This window comes from Benincasa hispida, chromosome 4 (assembly GCF_027475165.1).
Source record: "Benincasa hispida cultivar pf3 chromosome 4, pf3_genome.v1.1, whole genome shotgun sequence".
Taxonomy (NCBI): Eukaryota; Viridiplantae; Streptophyta; class Magnoliopsida; order Cucurbitales; family Cucurbitaceae; genus Benincasa; species Benincasa hispida.
In genome coordinates this window covers 4,655,953-4,674,008 of record NC_143481.1, presented here as the reverse complement: position 1 = coordinate 4,674,008, position 18,056 = coordinate 4,655,953, and the positions used below count along the sequence as shown (strand labels likewise).

At 30.6% G+C, this 18,056-nt stretch overlaps 1 protein-coding gene across 1 annotated transcript; it reads left to right on the top strand.

Annotated features, from left to right (window-relative positions):
• Positions 1 to 2,192: 2,192 nt before the first annotated feature.
• LOC120075324 (glutamate receptor 2.9-like) lies at positions 2,193 to 17,990 on the top strand. The gene is made up of 6 exons (XM_039028617.2): positions 2,193 to 2,695; positions 3,660 to 3,967; positions 6,420 to 7,331; positions 8,928 to 9,243; positions 10,366 to 10,763; positions 17,299 to 17,990. Exons 1-6 carry the CDS (start codon positions 2,413 to 2,415, stop codon positions 17,707 to 17,709), a joined length of 2,628 nt encoding a protein of 875 aa, XP_038884545.1. The 5' UTR covers positions 2,193 to 2,412; the 3' UTR covers positions 17,710 to 17,990.
• The last annotated feature ends 66 nt before the right edge of the window (positions 17,991 to 18,056 follow it).

Genomic DNA, 18,056 nt, shown 5'->3' with positions numbered 1-18,056 from the left:
AATCTGACCACTCTCACCCATACAAATCAAAGGACTGCTTTCATGAGCAGGAGTTCCCAACTCACTCAGGATTCAGGTCATGTCACCTATGGTCATCCTAGTGAAATGTAAGTCTCTATTATCAATGGTGTTATATAAAGAGACTAATCATTTCGTGGTCCGGTCTTATACAAACTCTTTGTATAGGATACCCCCACTCGCATATCTCCACATGAATAATCAGAATCAGATCATTTGTAGCACTTTACAACACTTGTAACATCTACAAAACGGGTCGTATCCGTAGTGTCACTAGGATAAGGTATCCCTCCTTTATCCATATACTAGAGACCATTTAGGTTATTATTTAAACAAGATTAACTTGTATGCCTCTACATACTTGTTTAAATTTACATAAAATAACCTTGGATCTTAGTTTATTGGATTGAGTAAATGCTTATAAAATAACACTTATTTTATTAATAACAATATGTTTGTAGAGTTTACAAACTACGAGACTACCAGGAGATTTAGAACACCATTCCTAACAAGTTACACTTGCACCTAACTTCATCGTTAGCACGCGCTTCCATTTTCGTGAAATGATCCCACACAGACGAAGTTGGTTTATTAGGTCTCTTTCTATTGGACTTGGGAGGTAGAGGGAGGAGGAGGAGGAGGAAGGCGGCATTTCATTATTACCTATTCCACTTGCATTACCACTGCTGCTATCCATCTATAAAATAAATTAAACTAGTAAACAATTAATTACACCTGCCTATACAATTAAAAAAAAAAAAAACAAACACTAACTTCTCAATTAACTCAGAACAACTCATGTATAAAGATTAATCACACATAAACAATATATGTACACAATAAAAGTTAAATTATTTTACTCACGATGAAGTTAGAAAATGGTGATTCGACCGTGTCTGATTCTGTGTCAGTTATGACGGCTTTGAAGAATCTAACTAATCTTGAGACACAGTGAGGTTGAATAAAATTAATTCAATTAGTTACATAATGGTAAGGCAAAAATTAAGTAATAAACAATTTAAGTGATAGAAGTCTATCATTGATAGTTCTAAAATTTTGCTATATCTTGTAAATATTTTCAACAATTTTACCATTTAAAATAATTTTCCTTTATTTTATTACATTTAGAATCAATTCAAATTTTCCCATATAAACTTTTCTATCCGTCAAATATACATTTAAACTCACTTTAGTATTTTACAACCACTTAAAAAACAATGAAATTTACAAAGAGTTGGATCTGAGTTGATATCATTTAAGTCAAATGTTTAAGTGATAAATAGCATTGCAAATCAAATTTTGGAAACATTTAGGGGTTGTTTGGGATACCAACTAAAAGCTAGTGGAGTAGGTTATTATAGCTAACTCTATGTATTTGCGACACCAAATATAATAGTGATGTGTACCACTATTGATAATTAAGTATAGTAAATATTATCTCAAACCCCTCCTCACTAAGGTATTTACTATTTATTATAATATTTATTATTTGTTATAATATTTACTATTTTTTCCATGTCTTTTTTTTTTATTATTATTATAGTGTTTATATTTCATATCCAAGCAAAAATAGTTCACATCCCTAAAATTAACTATCTCATACTAAAATAGTTTGCACTTCAAACATTAATTATAATAACCAATTGACTATTACAACCCACCAACTATAATAACCAACTCAGTGCCCTAATTAACCCAATGCCCCAAAGGCTCCCTTAAATTATAGATATAATTGTATTGTTAGAGTTAATTTCACATCTAGACTTATTTGTATTAGATAATGTAAACTTTTGATAAATTATTTTCACCTTTTTATTCTAAAATGAATGTTATATATTTTTCATGTTATAAAAACTAAATTGTATTTAAACTATAAAACAAGAAAAAAGGTGGATAAAAAAAATACATCTTTTAAATAGGAGTGCATGTCAATACGAGCTAAACTCACTTTGACAATAAACAATAAATAGTTATCCAGGAAGCCATTTTTGTTACTATTTCATTTTTTTCAAAGTCTAAATCTTTAATAATAATTAACATTTAATTAATATTAATTTTCAAAGTCTACCGTAGAAGTCGTCGGGCGAAGGAACTTCATAATTTCTCCGAAATATCTGCAAGCTTTCACACCAAGGATGAGGAGCAATATACTCATATATCAATCAAGTCATTTATGGGGATGATAAAGATGTTTTTTTGAATAATTTAATGCATTACTAATTATATTAGTATATTGCTCCTGATCCTTGGTGTGAAAGCTTGCAGATTATTTCGGAGAAATTATGAAGTTCGTTCTACTGTAATTGTATTTGAGAATTATTGCGTGTTAGTGTTGAGATTAGTTGAAACCCTACAAGAACTTTCTAAGTTGGAATAAAAGGGTTGTAAGTAAAAATGAAAGGAAAATGGAGTTACCGGAGGGATTTGTTTGCAAGTATTGTTGTGATGGTTGGGATGTGGAGCTGGATGGTATATGGTGCAGATGAGATCAACAAACAAACGAGCTTTGTGAATGTGGGTGTGGTTCTTGGTTTAAAAAGTTGGGCTGGAAAGATGGGTTTGAGCTGTATCAATATCTCCCTCTCTGATTTCTATTCTTCTAATTCTCAATACAACACCAAAATCCAACTTCATATCACTGACTCTAAGGATGATCTTCTGCTGGCCGCTTCTCAAGGTTTAATCTCGTTTTTGTTTTTGAGTTTCATTTCATTTACAGATACAATCCTATCATTCACTCAAAATTTGAGTTCAAAATGATATTTTTCTTATTTATTAAAATTTAAGGCTCTATTGGATAACCATTTTGTTTTTGGTTTTTGGTTTTTGAAAATTAAGCCTATTTCCTCCCTATTTTTATAATGATGTGCATCTTTGTTAAGTACAATTGTTGAATTTTTAGCTAAATTTCAATAACAGAAACATGTTTTTGAAAGTTACTTTTTTTAGTTTTCAAAATTTAGCTTGCTTTTTAAATTATTGGTAAAAAGTAGATAACAAATGAAGAAATTTGGAAGTGAAAGTAGTGTATATAAACTTAATTTTTAAAAACAAAAATAAAAAACTAAATGATTACCAAATGGATTTTACCTTTTGTTTATGTCATCATCGTCGGATGGAAATTAGCAAAAAGACTTATTGTGCATGCACATGCTGAGCAAAAAGCAAGAGTGAGGAGGTGAAAAACCTAAATCCAAGAGAGAGCATACAAAAATTAAAGAGTGAAAAGAAGAGAAAATAGAGAGAATAAGAAAGGAAAAACACTCAAATCCACAAGAGCGAGAGCGAGATCCCAATATGCATGCACAATATTTCATTTTGGGAATTTTACGTGAATATGACATAAGTAGAAGCTCAAAAAATATATATTTTTCAAAAATTAGGTCAATTATGATCATTTGAACCTTTTAGAATGGGTTTATCCAAATGAATTTTCATTTACTCTGTCTATTGTTTGATTATTGCAATATTGTATATCCGTATGTATCTATATAGCAATTCCGACAATAATTAACATTTTTTTTAGTATAAGGGAATTCAAACTACATACACTCCTATATCAGTTGAATTATACTTACTTTGACTCGTACATATGAAAATATTGATGATTTTTTTTATTATCTATGTGTTTGGTAAAATAGCTTTGGAGCTAATAGAGAAGAATGAAGTAGAAGCTATCTTGGGGCCAGAAAGTTCGTTCCAGGCTCCCTACATTATCCAACTGGGTGAAAAATATGAGGTTCCATTACTCTCCTTTGCACCCCCACCACCAGCCTCTACTTTCTCTAATTTAGAATCTCCATACTTGTTCCGAGCCTACAACCATTTCTCCCAAATTTATGCCATATGCAACATCATTAAAGCTTTTCAATGGAACCAAGTTGTTACCATTTACCAAGATGATGAATTTGGAAAGTGGCTTGTCCTAGATCTCATCCAGGCTTTACAGGTCAATTGTCCCCTTCCTCTAATTAATTAGTTTTATTTCAATATATATATATATATATATTGATAAACTTAATTTTTGTACATCCCATCAAATTTCCAAAGCATAATTTATCACGTGAAAAATTCATTTTAGTTTTTTTTTATGTATATTTGGTGAGAGTGTGATGTATAAAGATAAGTAGATAAAAAAAAAAAAATATGACACATAAGATTTAGTTATAAACTTTCAAAATTATATCTAATGGATTTTTTTGAAGTTTAAAAAATTAGGTCTACCATATTACTGAATTTTCATACATTTTTATTACATTCAAAGGACTTGAGTGGAAAGGTAGTGAGAGTGTCTTATCGGCCTCAATCATTTTCAATGTCTAAAAGAAATTAATAAAATTTTGTGTCTAACCAAAATATTAACTTTTTCATTTTTGTGTTTAATTGATTTTTTTAATTTTAAAAGTTATTTAAGAGTCGTTAAAAACCATATTATCCATTATATTTTTTAATTTATTAGAGACATATTGGACAAACTTTAAAAGTTAAAAAGGACCACAGTTACATCAATAAAAAAAGGTTAACTTTTTAATTGAAGTTGTACGTGAATTGAAGTTTTTATCCACTTTGTCTCTTTAATTTTCATAGACTAATACGCAATTGTTGGTAGGCTGCAACCTTCTTTCCACTTTGTGTCCAATCGCACAACAGTGACACCATGTAATTGGACCCACATGGTTGGCGGCAAAAAAATAAATAAATAAATAAATAATAACAATAATCTAACAGTTGAGAATTTACATTTAAAAATAAGGGAGGTCTAGTAGAGGTGTTTAGAGATAGGAATAAAGTTGTGAACCTGTGGCCATAATATAAGGAATAAATAAAGTATAAAATTGAAAATTTTTAATTGTCGGCCCACGAAACTCTTTGAATCGAATAAATGGTAGAGCTCACAACTTCAAATCCTTAGGCCCAATACACTTAAATGTAATGAATAAGAGAGATGAGTCATCATATTTATCCATCTCATGATCATCACACACAAAAGATGAATTAAAATATTTTAAAAAAAGAACTAAGAATAATTTATCATGTGATAAATTGTAGAAAATTTGTCAAAAATAGCACTCTCAAGTTTTCATTTTTCAAAATTAATATATTTTTTGAAAACTCGTTAAACTAGTTTTGTTCATCTCCAACAAGATCGGCCACCAAGATTTAGTTTATAATTTGTTTTTATAACTTATTGATTATTTTAAAGCTTCTCAGTACATCTCTCGCAAAATACACACCAAGAATTTTTCCAAATCTAATATATTTTCAAATTGTGTACAAATTCAATTATCTTTACCAAATATTAAATAAAATATTTACGTAAATTTTCAAATTTTTAGCCTAATTTCTGTTTCCATAATTATATGAATTTCTGTTTCCACAATTATATGAATTTTTTATTGACCTATATGGTTTTCAAGTGATTGACTCGTGATTTTTAAAATTTGAGAAGGATCAAAATTTTTAAATGCATATATATATTAAGACATGAGAAATGTATAGATCTCGGTCTTAATCTGTCCGAGAATGCACTAAGAGAAAGGTCAAATATATAGAATCTTGTTTTTAATTTACCTAGATTAATATCGATATTTTATATATTTTTTATATCTTACCTAATATTTCTTTTTTGCAAAATTTAATATTTTCTAAAATTTAAAAATCAAAATGCAATCCCTTGATGTCCATTTGGATAATTGGTAAATTCATTTCAAAGTTTGGAATCTTATGTAGTTTTGGAAGTTAGGCTAAAAATTTTAAAAATTACGTAAGTATTTGATATGATATTTGTTAAAGATAATTGAATTATGAGTAAATTTGAAAATATATAAGATTTGTGAATATTACATAATATTTGAAAACATTAGCAAAATTTTTATATGGAGATGTATCCAGAAGGTCCAAAATAATCGATAAGATGGAAAAAAATATATTTTTTAACAAAATCTCGATGGTCGTCCGAAATGGACCAAAAAAAATAGTTTAACTAATTTTCAAAAAATTTGAGTTTTGAAAAGTAAAAACTTGATGGTACTATTTCTAACCATTTTTCAAAAGTGTGATTAAATAATTTAATTCACTGTCTTAATAGTAACATAAAGTTGGATGAATGTTTGAGAAAAATTTGGGTCCAACCTCTCCCGTAGTAATTTTTTTTTTAAATTTAATTTGTACTATGTTAAAAATGGGAGCATAGTGCTCCTAATCATTGTCCTAAATATTTCGTTAAAAAGAAGTAAAATACTTGGTAACATCCTAAATATTTTTTCTTTAGACAATAGTTAGGTGCAGCTTAAAAGAAAGAAAAAAAAACATTTTTTTGAGAAGAAAAACTGACACATGCCCAGATTTTTATTGAGCCAAGTTTTTTATGTTACCCTAAAAAAAATGTTGGTGAGTGACAGGAAGAGGAAATATACACCCATGTATACGGAATCGACCCAGCAGCTTCAGGCGACCAAATTAAAAAAGAGCTTGAAAGATTGAGCGGGAAGGAACAAGCAACAATTTTCATTGCCCATATGGTTCACAGCCTTGCATCTCGAGTATTCGAGATGGCTAATGAAATTAGGATGATGAGCAAAGGTTATGCTTGGATTCTCACCGACGCCACAGCAAGTGCCTTAAATTCCATGCATTATTCAACTCTAAGATCGATGCAGGGAGTTTTGGGAGTAAAAACCTATGTCCCAAAGACAATGAGACTTGACAACTTCACCATTCGATGGAGAAATAAATTTTTACAAGACAATCCAGACATCATCGGATATTACCCAAACCCAGAAGTTTTTGGACTGTGGGCTTACGATGCTACTTGGGCGCTAGCCATTGCGGCCGAGAGTAACTTCGTTTCTGGGATAGCTCAAAATGGAACGACAATCATGGAGTCGCTGTCTATGGTAAGCTTCAAAGGTCTGAGCGGGGAGTTTAGTTTGGGTAAAGGCCAACAAAATTTAAAAATAGTAAATGTAATTGGAGATGGAGATATTAGTACGGTTGGGTATTGGACGCCTGAAATGAAGCTGACTGGAGAATTTAATCGGAACGTTACATTAAGACCCATTATATGGCCAGGATACTCCATTCAACCTCCTAAGGGGTGGATTCCATTTAATCCAAGGAAGGTATTGAAGATAGGAGTTCCACTGAAAAGTACTTTTATGCCTTCCTTGGTAAGTAACGACGGCAACATCACTGGATACTGTTTAGATATCTTCAAGGCGGCCGTTAGAAAGCTTCCTTATACTTTTCCACTTCATTTATATATTCCTTTCGAAGGTTCATACGACGACTTGATAGTAGCAGTGTATAGACGGGTGAGTACATATAATTTTCTTTAGGTTAAATTATCTTATCTTATCTTTTTCTTTTTTCTTTTTTCCTTTTTCTTTTTTTTTTTTAAAAAAAAAAACAATGATTAGGTGTAGCTAAAAACAAAAATCTAACTTTAAAGAAAAAGAAAAAATCTGCCACAGGAATAGATCTGCAGATCTGGTTGCACCCCAATTTCTTAATGTATATAATTTGTTTTAAAATATATTACTTTATATTCTACTTAATCTATCACAATTAGAATGTTGATGGAAATTTGAACTTTGATTAATGTGGGAGTAACATTGGAAAATTTTTCTGATTTTACTATTAAAAAAAACATTAGGAAATTTTCATTTCAAGTCTAATTACTTTAGTTCATATCTTAATTTTCGTCCTTTTTTAAAGACATTTTTTGACAATTCTCCAAGATTTTGCATCAATAGTTTTAAAACATTTATAGAAAGTAAGGATAATAATATGAGTTTTGAAAGAATATGCATATTTTAAAAATAAATATGGCAAAAAGTTCTGAGGGTTTTTTTAAAATTTTTTTTGGAAAAATACTAGTTTCTATTTGGTTTATAAGTTTCAAAATGTAACCTATTTAAGCCCCGTTTGGTAAGTATTTCATTTTTTGTTTTTAGTTTTTGAAAATTAAGTCTATTTCCTCCTAATTTTTTATAATAATTTGTATCTTTTTTTATCATTATAGTTGAATTCTTAGCTAAATTCCAAAATCAAAAACAAGTTTTTTAAAGTTATTTTTCTTAGTTTTCAAATTTTGACTTGTTTTTTTAAACTATTTATAAAAAGTAGATAATATATAGGAAGAAATTTGGAGGTATGAGTAGTGTCTATAAGCTTAAATTTAAAATACAATTGATGTACGTGTAAGCTGGCCTAAATACTCATAGATATTAAAAAATTTAAAAGAAAAAACAAACAACCAAATAGTTATCATACGGCATCTTAGTTTTAAGTTTTGAGTTTAGTTTCAATTTAGTCCATAGGTTATAAAAAATTACAATTTTATCCTTTAGATTTGAGTTTTTTTGAATTTGGTATTTAGGTTTCAAGATTTACACTTTTAATCACAATTTTTCACTAAATACTCATATTCATCTTTAGCATTAATGTTTATTAATTAAGTTAAAGATTTAAAATAATTACAATTAAGGACTATTTTCAAATATAGGAAAATGAACCAAAATATTTACAAATATATAAAAAATTTACTATCTATCTGAGATAAACATCAATAGACTAGTATCCATGTCTAGTTGTATCATGATAGACACATATAGTAGTCTATGTTTAGATAAACCATGATATTTTGCTATTATTTATAAATATTTTCAACAATTTTGTTATTTAAAATAATTTTCCTATAATTAATTAAGTTTCACCACTGTTATCAATATTAAAATTAAATTTAAAATTTTACTTTATAATTATTTTAAAATTAATTAATATGTTCATTTTAACATTTTGAAATCTAAGTACTAAATAAAAATCAAATTCAAAATTTAAAGATGTGATATTTTGAAACTTAATCCAAAACTTACAAATTAATATATGGTGAATGTTTTTGTGGCTAGGAATTTGATGCTGCGGTAGGAGACATAACAATATTAGCGAACAGATCTTCGTTTGTAGACTTTACTTTGCCATTTACCGATCCTGGAATTGCTGTAATCGTTCCTGTAAGATATGACTTGGTGGACCATGGATGGTTGTTCTTGAAGCCCTTGACTTTGAAACTCTGGATCACTAGCTTCTGCTTCTTCGTTTTCATGGGCTTCGTCGTTTGGATTCTCGAACATCAGAACACTGAAGAATTTCGTCGCGGTCCTCTTTATCAGCAAATCGGCACCAGTCTCTGCTTCTCCTTCAGCATCATCGTCTTCGCCCAAAGTAATAATTAAGCCTTGTTTTTTTTTTTTAAGTTTATAAACATTTAAAAAAAAATGGGTCTTTTTATATATAAAAAAATATTTTAAAATATTTACACTTTTGAAACTTTTTACTAATATTTTTGGTAGTTTTCTATTTATAAAAATTTTTCATTTTAAAATTTAATTGGATAACAATTTAGTTTTGATAGCAACACCTATCTTTATGCAATTCACTCAGTTATCCAATCAATATTTATTAAGTAACAATTTTTTTTTTCCTTTTTTTCTTAGTACGTAGAAGATGATGCATAAAGATGCATGCAACATTTTTCGTATTTTGTCTTTTAATTTTGAAAGTTATACATATTTTATTTCAATTATCATCTAGTTTTCACATTTTTGAAAGAACTACTCAAATTATTAAAATTTTACAAACAAAAGGAAGTTTTTGAAATCTATTTCTATTAGTTTTTCATGTTTAATTTGGTTTTTAAAAAAATATTAGAAGAAAACAAAATATTAAAAATTATTAGTAGAAGTATACTGTATATAGATTTAATTTTTAAAAATTAAAAACAAAAAAAATTAAATTGCTATCAAACATGTCCTTCGTCATGAGTTTCTTTGGTTTTTTTTTTTTTTTTTTTATCTATTTTCTATTCAAAAGGCTAAGCATTGAAAAACTAAGGCTAAATTTGCTAACCTACCTAATTTTTTGAGTTTGCCGCTTGAATCGACTGTCTAGTGATTTGAATTTTTTTTAGGTTAAACAATTCTACTTAAAAAGTCATTTCACACAGGTTCTTGGATTTTTTTTATTTTTTCATATTTCCTAACAACTATTCTTATTTTTACTAAATTTGTAGCCCCAAAATTTTAAAAGTATATATCTTTAGAATCTATATGTATTTTTTAAATTTTGACTTAAATTTTGAATTAGTAGATTATTAAAAAAAAAAAAAAAAAAAAAAACTTGGAAGTACGTTTTGTATTTAAAAACAAAAACAAAAAATCTACCTCAAAAAAATTGTAAAAGTAAAAACTAGAAGTCAAATGGCCGGCCAACCAAACTTTTCTCTTTTCAACTATTTCATTTTAAAAATCCTTTTAATTAATTTAATTTGTTTTTATGGATACCAAGGGGAGAAACTAACGAGCAATTTATCAAGGTTCGTGGTGGTGATATGGTTCTTCGTGGTGTTCGTCCTAACACAGAGCTACACAGCAAGCTTAACATCGTGGTTAACAGTGCAACAACTTCAACCAGTCACCGACATGAATCAGATTATGAAAAGAAATTGTCGTGTTGGATATCAAAATGGCTCCTTTGTTTACGACACATTAAAGTTTTTAGGCATACAAAACTTGGTACCCTATACCACATTACAGGAACTGCATGAGCTCTTCACTAAAGGAGGCCGCAAAGGCGGTGTTGATGTTGCCATTGACGAGATCCCTTACATGAAGCTCCTTCTTGCAACTTATTCTGGTAACTATACCATGGGGGATTCTCAATACAAGAGTGGCGGTTTCGGATTTGTAAGTCCTTCTCTCTTTTATATCTAATTACGATTTTTACTTTTAGCGAACAAATTAGTTTCATTCTCTTTGTCTAATCTTCAACATGGTATTTTCTGAATTCTGTGTTCACCATTCTTAAGTGGTTTTTTTAGGGCAGAATACCCATTTAGGCTATGATAGCATACTATGTTGTTTTCATCTTAATATCGGACAAATTTAGGGTATATTATTCAGATAATTGAATGTCTATAACATATTATGAAAGAGGTAAATATACACACACACACAAAAAAAAAAAAAAAAAAACATTTTAGATATTGAAGGTTCTAAATTAGTCTAAATTAGGGAGTATAATATGCTAATTCATAAAGTAATATTTATTTAGGGTAACATCCTTCCTCAAACTCAAGGTGAAAGCTCCTTTTTTATTTGTATTTTTAAGATGGGTCTCACTAGCCAACTTCCACAATTGTGCATTGTTGAAAGAAAAGAATTTGTCCTATTTGGTTTCCTATAAAACATTTGCATGATCATTTCCAAAGTTTGGAAATAAAACTGGGAACAAGAACCCTGAAATGAAGCTCATTATTATTCTCGTAAAGCACTCCTGCTCCTCTGTCTGAACATATGGGGGAGTCATTTTGCTCAATCCCTAATAACGTTAGTTGAGAGAGAGTCCTTTTACTCGATCTTATCAACGTTGACAATATGGGTCATATGTGCATATAGAGCTGGATTGGGTCCTGATCACCTTACCATACCTTCAATGTCAAGTATCCCTAGCGTAACTAAAATTTGGGTAACTTACTATACATGGAGCTGGAGTAGGGCTTATACAAGGCACAAAACATTTAAAACATACTACAAATATAATAGCAGAATATTCATGTGAGTTAATCACATTTCATAAATTTAATAAATTTCATGTCATCGCATAGTGCCTTGTAAACAATAAGTATAAATCGTAGACATAAGCTTACTAAAATCGCATGCTAAATTCACATATGAAATCTCATTTATTTAAAAACATGGATCATGTGACTGACATATGAGTAAAGCATGCGTTGTAGAAATTATGGTTTTAAACAACATGTTGAATTGGGTATGCGTTGAAAACCATACGTAAAACGGATCATTAAAAAAATATTTATAAAAACTTGTCACTCATAGTCTTAAGCTACTTTCCCAAAGGTATGTAACCTTCTCCTATTTGCATCGCCCTGAAATAAGAAAGGCCCCTTGATCAGTATAATTAGCTCTCTTTTAAGCTTAATGCATAAACTTAACTTTATCGCATATTGGTAATCTCATCGCACCATGACCAAGTTCATCGCATCCTAACTCATCTCACCACATCATCTACGCTTAGCCATTTTACCTTACAACTTGGGTGAATGGTGGCAATCCCTCACCACGTTGCTCAGTTAGGCCCTGGTGCACACTTCCAAGCCTATGCAATGAACGTCCACTATGCGATACACTTAACGCATCTCACACCTCGTGTACACTGTTAATGCTTACGCGCATCATCGCATATCATCGGCTGGTCAGCTGTTTGCTTATTCCTTAGATGCAGCTACCTGCTTATTCATCCATAATATCATTTCAGATTTCAATCTTCCAGATTCCATAACTCTACTTCCGACCATTAACTAACTAAATTTTTGTTAGTGAATTTGCCCATAACACCTTAACTCTCTATTACCTTAGAATTTGAGCATCAACTTCCTTTGGATCGATTGGAAACCCTCAACTCTCCTAAGCTTGCCCGAGGGTTCTTCATCACTTCTTGAGCTTTAAATGGCAACAACACTTACCCTTAGGTGTAGTAAAATTTTGGCAAAACAGTTTCCTTCTTTACGAGGCCTATTTATACTTAGGCTTGCATGAATCATCTAATTTAATTAAATGCTACCTTGCATGCTAATCCACAATTAACATTTCCAAGATCGTCATCTAGCCCACTTGTTTAAGTTGAGCACTCCAGCTTAACTTCATCTCATGGACTTGCATCAACTTAAGCCCTTTCCTAGTCATCACATACTTTTACTCATCATCGCATCCTCTGAACAACATATTTGACGCATTGGTCCACAGCCGCCTCATTTGCCAACTTAGCCTTCACAATTTACATACGAGATTGGTCGTTCGTATACTTCCCCTATACCAGCCTCGACTATTCTTCCTCATCCAAGAGCCATCTTACTTCTTCCATGGCTGCATACCATATAGCTATACTTAGTCATAATGTCCCCTTCTTGGATTTCTGGTCGCATAATTCAACAAAACTGGCTACATGACGTGTCATAGCTCCATCGTTAAAAGCCTCTACTTTCTTTTAAGTGTTAACTCTTCCCTAATTCACCTGGGAGCTTAACATTCCACACTTAGCCTATTTTTCCTGTCCTCTAAGTACCCGAGGGTATGGCTTTCTAACACTTAAAATATTTTTCCTCATTCCATCTTACATACATACACATCAAACTTTCCCTACACTTCAACTAATACAAACATCATAAATACATACTTACAAGAGTTTAAATACATAATTAAGAGGACTTAAATATAATTAGCTAGTCAAATAAGTTTAGGGGTTTACAGGATGCCCTAACATAAGCATACAGATTAAGCGCCAAGTTATAAGCACTTTTAACCGAGAACATTGTTAGAGTTAGTATGCAATTAGTGGAAGCAATTAGGATCTTAAGCACTCTAATTCCATAAATTTTAGTATAGAAACATACAAGTTCATAAACTAAAACTAGGGTTTTAAAGATATACCTTTGAAAAACTCTTCAATCTTCAAATCCAGCTTGAATCTTCACTCCAAATGCTTGTAGACCACCACTTGATCTTCCCTAGGACCTTAGTTTGGGTGATGAAACCCAAAATGAGTTGGAATTGAAGGGAATATTTAAGAAGAAAGACTGGTTCTAGGTTCCAAGGTTGGAGAACACTTCCTCAACTAAAATTCCATAAATTTTCATTTTTCATCTTTAATCTCTCAGCAAATTGGAGTGAGGTTTTGTTCAAATCCATCATGCAATACCTTTGCATAACATGATGACACCTCAAACATTTAGGCTAAATGGAATATTTGGTGTTCAAAGTGGGAATAATCCACTTAGTGAAATTTTTATAATTTTAAATTGAATTCAAAATTCAATTTTAAATTTTGAAATCTAAATTTCAAAGTTAATATGAAACTATAATTTTATATATTAATTCAATAATATTATATAAAAGTTCATTAATTTTATAAAAAATTAATTCAATAATTAATTTCAAATAAAATTGATCCTTTAATTAAATAATTTAATTAATTATATTAATTTAATATCAAATATTAAATTAATTAAAAACCAATTCCTAACGTGAACCCCTATTCATTATTAAATATTTAAATATTATCTAATTCTCTAATTTCGTTTAATTCGATAACTAAACGTATAATTATATCGTATATAATTACTGATTCCCTTAATTGAATTTGAACGCGTCAAATTTACTCATCACACTATTCTAAGGTTTAATCTATTTGTGAGCTAGTAAGGGGACCTAATGGACCTACAAATCATGGGCTCCAATGATCCGTGATTAACCAACTATACTCTTTAAGCTAATTAACCAACATTCATTAACTACCCTAAAGCCCAGTAGTTGTACTCCTGTAGATGTATTTCTGTCCACTCGATATAACCATAATCAGTAAGTCAACCCTTCACATGTTCGTAATAATGGTTGCATCAAAAAGTTGTTTTACCCCCGAGCTTACATCTTGTTCCTTAAGTCCCATTGATCCTCTAATGAATAATTGGTTTGTGATCCAATCACTAAACCGAGTCCTTTTGGATTAATGAGAGGATGAGGTCCCTTGTTCAAAATTCGGAGTCAGTACTTAAGGGAACGACCTCTCTACTATCCCTAAAAACGGGTAGGAATGAATTCCATTTTGCACCCTATATCCTCAACTATCTACCTAATCTTACCCCTGAAATGGGAGGCTTATTAAGCTGGCTGTTGAGTCAACCCTCACTCATACAAATCTAAGGATAATCCTAAATAAACAAGAGTTCATAGTTAGCTCAGGATTAAGGTCAAGTTACCTAGGTCATCGCTTTGAAATAGTTAGTCTCAAAAAGTAAACAACGTTATAGAGTAAGAGTAACTTATTTCTTGGTCCGAACTTATGCAAACTATTTGTATAGGACGTTCCCACTCGCATATCTCTATATGAATGATTCAGGATCACATATTTGTACTAAATACAAAGTGAGTTGCATCCGATAGTATTTCCAAAATAAGGTACCCAACCTTATCCATATACTATAGACCATTTTGGTTATCTACTTGAACTTGATCCACTCTTATGTCTCCATATCAAGTCCAAGCACTCATGTAATAACCATAGATCTTAGTTTATTAAATTTAGTGTGATTTACATATTCAATAACAGTTTTATTGAATAAAACCTCAATAACATCGTTATTGCAAAATAGAATATATTTAATTTTACAAACTATGAGTTTTAGGGCATACAACGTAATAAATACACCTTTATGGTTCATGTTCCAGTAATCTCATTTTGAGAAGAAAGGGACCTAGATGGAAGGCTAAAAACCACCTCGGAGTCCAAATAATTCATATTGCCTCTCATCAAATTCTCCTTCCAACCACCCATTTCACCCAACAAACAACTAATATACAACAAATCAATCTTAACATGCGATAAACAAAATTAAAAAATAAATTAAGAAAAGTAAAATGAGTTTAAAGAAAGAAGACACCGAGGTTTATAGTGATTTAGCAATTTACCTGTGTCCACTCTCCAATACTCCTTCTTGGCATTGTTTTATTAAGAAACGTTCTCTTTCAAGTGAGAACAAAACCTACACAATTCTCTTTTTTTTTTTCACCTAGACTAAAAATAAATTTAGATCCTTTTCACTAGTTCAGGACCTAACCAATTTCTTTTTCTCACAACCCAATGTGCACCCACATCTTAATACAAAATCTTAATGAAAAATTAAAATAAAAAAGTCACCTTTAAGTAGGTAAGACTTACAAATTTTTCTCTACCAACGTTTCAACAATTTTTCTCTCAACTATTACACTTGTAAAAAATTGAAAAGAATGAGAGATTTATGAGCTTTTGGGCACTTGAAGAATGAATCAATGGAGGAATTTGAGTGCTTAAATTTTTTTTCCTTATTTTTCTCAAGGTGGCTAGGAGGATGAAGAATGATTGATTATAAAAGTTGAAGGATTTAGCTTCAACCATTGGATCTAGGATAAAGGGAATGAAAGGTTGAGATTAAATAGAGAGAAAAAATGGTAGATATTGAATTTAAGAAATAAAATACTGAAAAATGAGATTTTGGAAGGGAATCACTTTTTTTTCTTCATATTTTTCATTTTTTAAAATTAAAAAATTTGGGATGCCACATTTTGAAATCTCATTTGATTGTGAGGGATCTCACATTTCTCCTCTTCTTTTTCTTTTCATCTCTCCTCAATAAGCTACCATATGTTATCTTAGAATTGGTTCAAATTTGACATGTCACTGCCACATCATCAACCACGTAAAAAAAAAATTATTTGAGTGGTGGAGCTTTTTATTGAAGAGAGAAACAATAAAGTATGGACATTAATACTCAATCATTCTGTTGATTTCTTTCTCAACCTTGTCTTGGCAAATATTACAATACCACTATATATAGTCTCACAAAATGTCTCCTTAAATTCCTTCAATAAATCACTAATAAAAACAAATGAAAGATATTACAATAATTAAGACAGAATTTCAAAAGTTGCAGTAATTTTTGACCATTTGTTACTCAAACTATCATAACTTTCCACAGAAAATACCAAATGACTTGATACTTGAACCATCAGAAAGTACACATCTGGACATCAAAATTCATAGGTCAAACATTTAATTTGGACATCGTTTGACCTTCCAAATGCCTGCTAAAGTCCGTTTAAAAAGCTGATAATTTGAGTTTAATGCTCAACAACTTCTTCATTTGATGTCCAATTCGAGTGATCCAAAATGTGTTGGAATTGTCTCTCGAGCTATAGGTTATGGATACTTTAGAACACTAAAATCATTAAGAAAAATGTTTGTTATTATCAAAATATCTAGTAAGATTGAAGCTCATGAAGCTAACAAAAATATTTCCCCTTCAAGACTCTCGACATAAGGCTATTCAGATTCCTCACAAATTCGCCAACTCAGCTTAGTCAACATAGCTTAATTAAACAGCCTCAAATTTCAATGATTAAATATCAAATTACTCAAGATAACCTTATAACCATCATCTAAAAGAGATAAAGTGGAAAATCAAAAGTTTCTCTCGCATAACCCCTTTTAGATGGTGTAGATTTGAAAAGAAGTAAGCTTATTTTCCAATATTTGAAACAACCCTAATATAAATTAACAACAAAATTATTATTAACTAAATAATACAAATAATCTAATTTATTCAATTCATCAATTATTCAGGGTATATAAACGCAGTATGAAATGAAGCAAAATAATGTTTAATTGCAGGCGTTCACACTAGGTTCATCTTTGGTGGATGATATATCAAAGGCGGTGTTGAAAGTGACTCAGAGTGATGAAATGAACCAAATAGACGAGAGATGGTTTGGGAAGAAAATCAGCCACCAATCTGATAGTAGCGACGGCTCAGATGCGTCTTCTTCAAGCCTTGACCTGACTTACTTTAGGAACTTATTCTTTATCACTACCTTTGCGGTTATCTTCGCTCTCACCCTTTATTTCTTTCGTCACTCTGACTCGCCCACCATATGGACAAGAATTATTGCTGCCATTTACCGTATTAACGTAACGAAAGACGACGGTCGGATCGATAATGTGGAATCATCGGTGCCGGCGGAAGTAGCGGAGGAGGCCTCTCTTAGCACCGACACCAAGCTACCGAGTCCTTCCACTGTTTGATGATTGTATGACTTCTATGCTACACATCAACATCTTAATAAAGGGCGGATCCGAATTTATGGGACCAATTTATATTTTCTTTGAACTAAAGTATGTGTGTAATTTGTCAAACCTTTTATATTTTACAAGGACAAAGTAATTTTTAAACCGCTCCATATATATTATTTAGTAATATTGTCCGACAAGATTTTTGAAGAAGTTTAATTTGTTGAAAAGAACTTTAAATTTGTAATGATTTTAGTATGATGAGTACAATCTCTAATAAATGGTCTTGTGATGAAGGGTAATACCTCTATTTATTGAGTTTTCTTGAGTGTTACATGGGCTTAAGCCCAAAGATTGAGCTT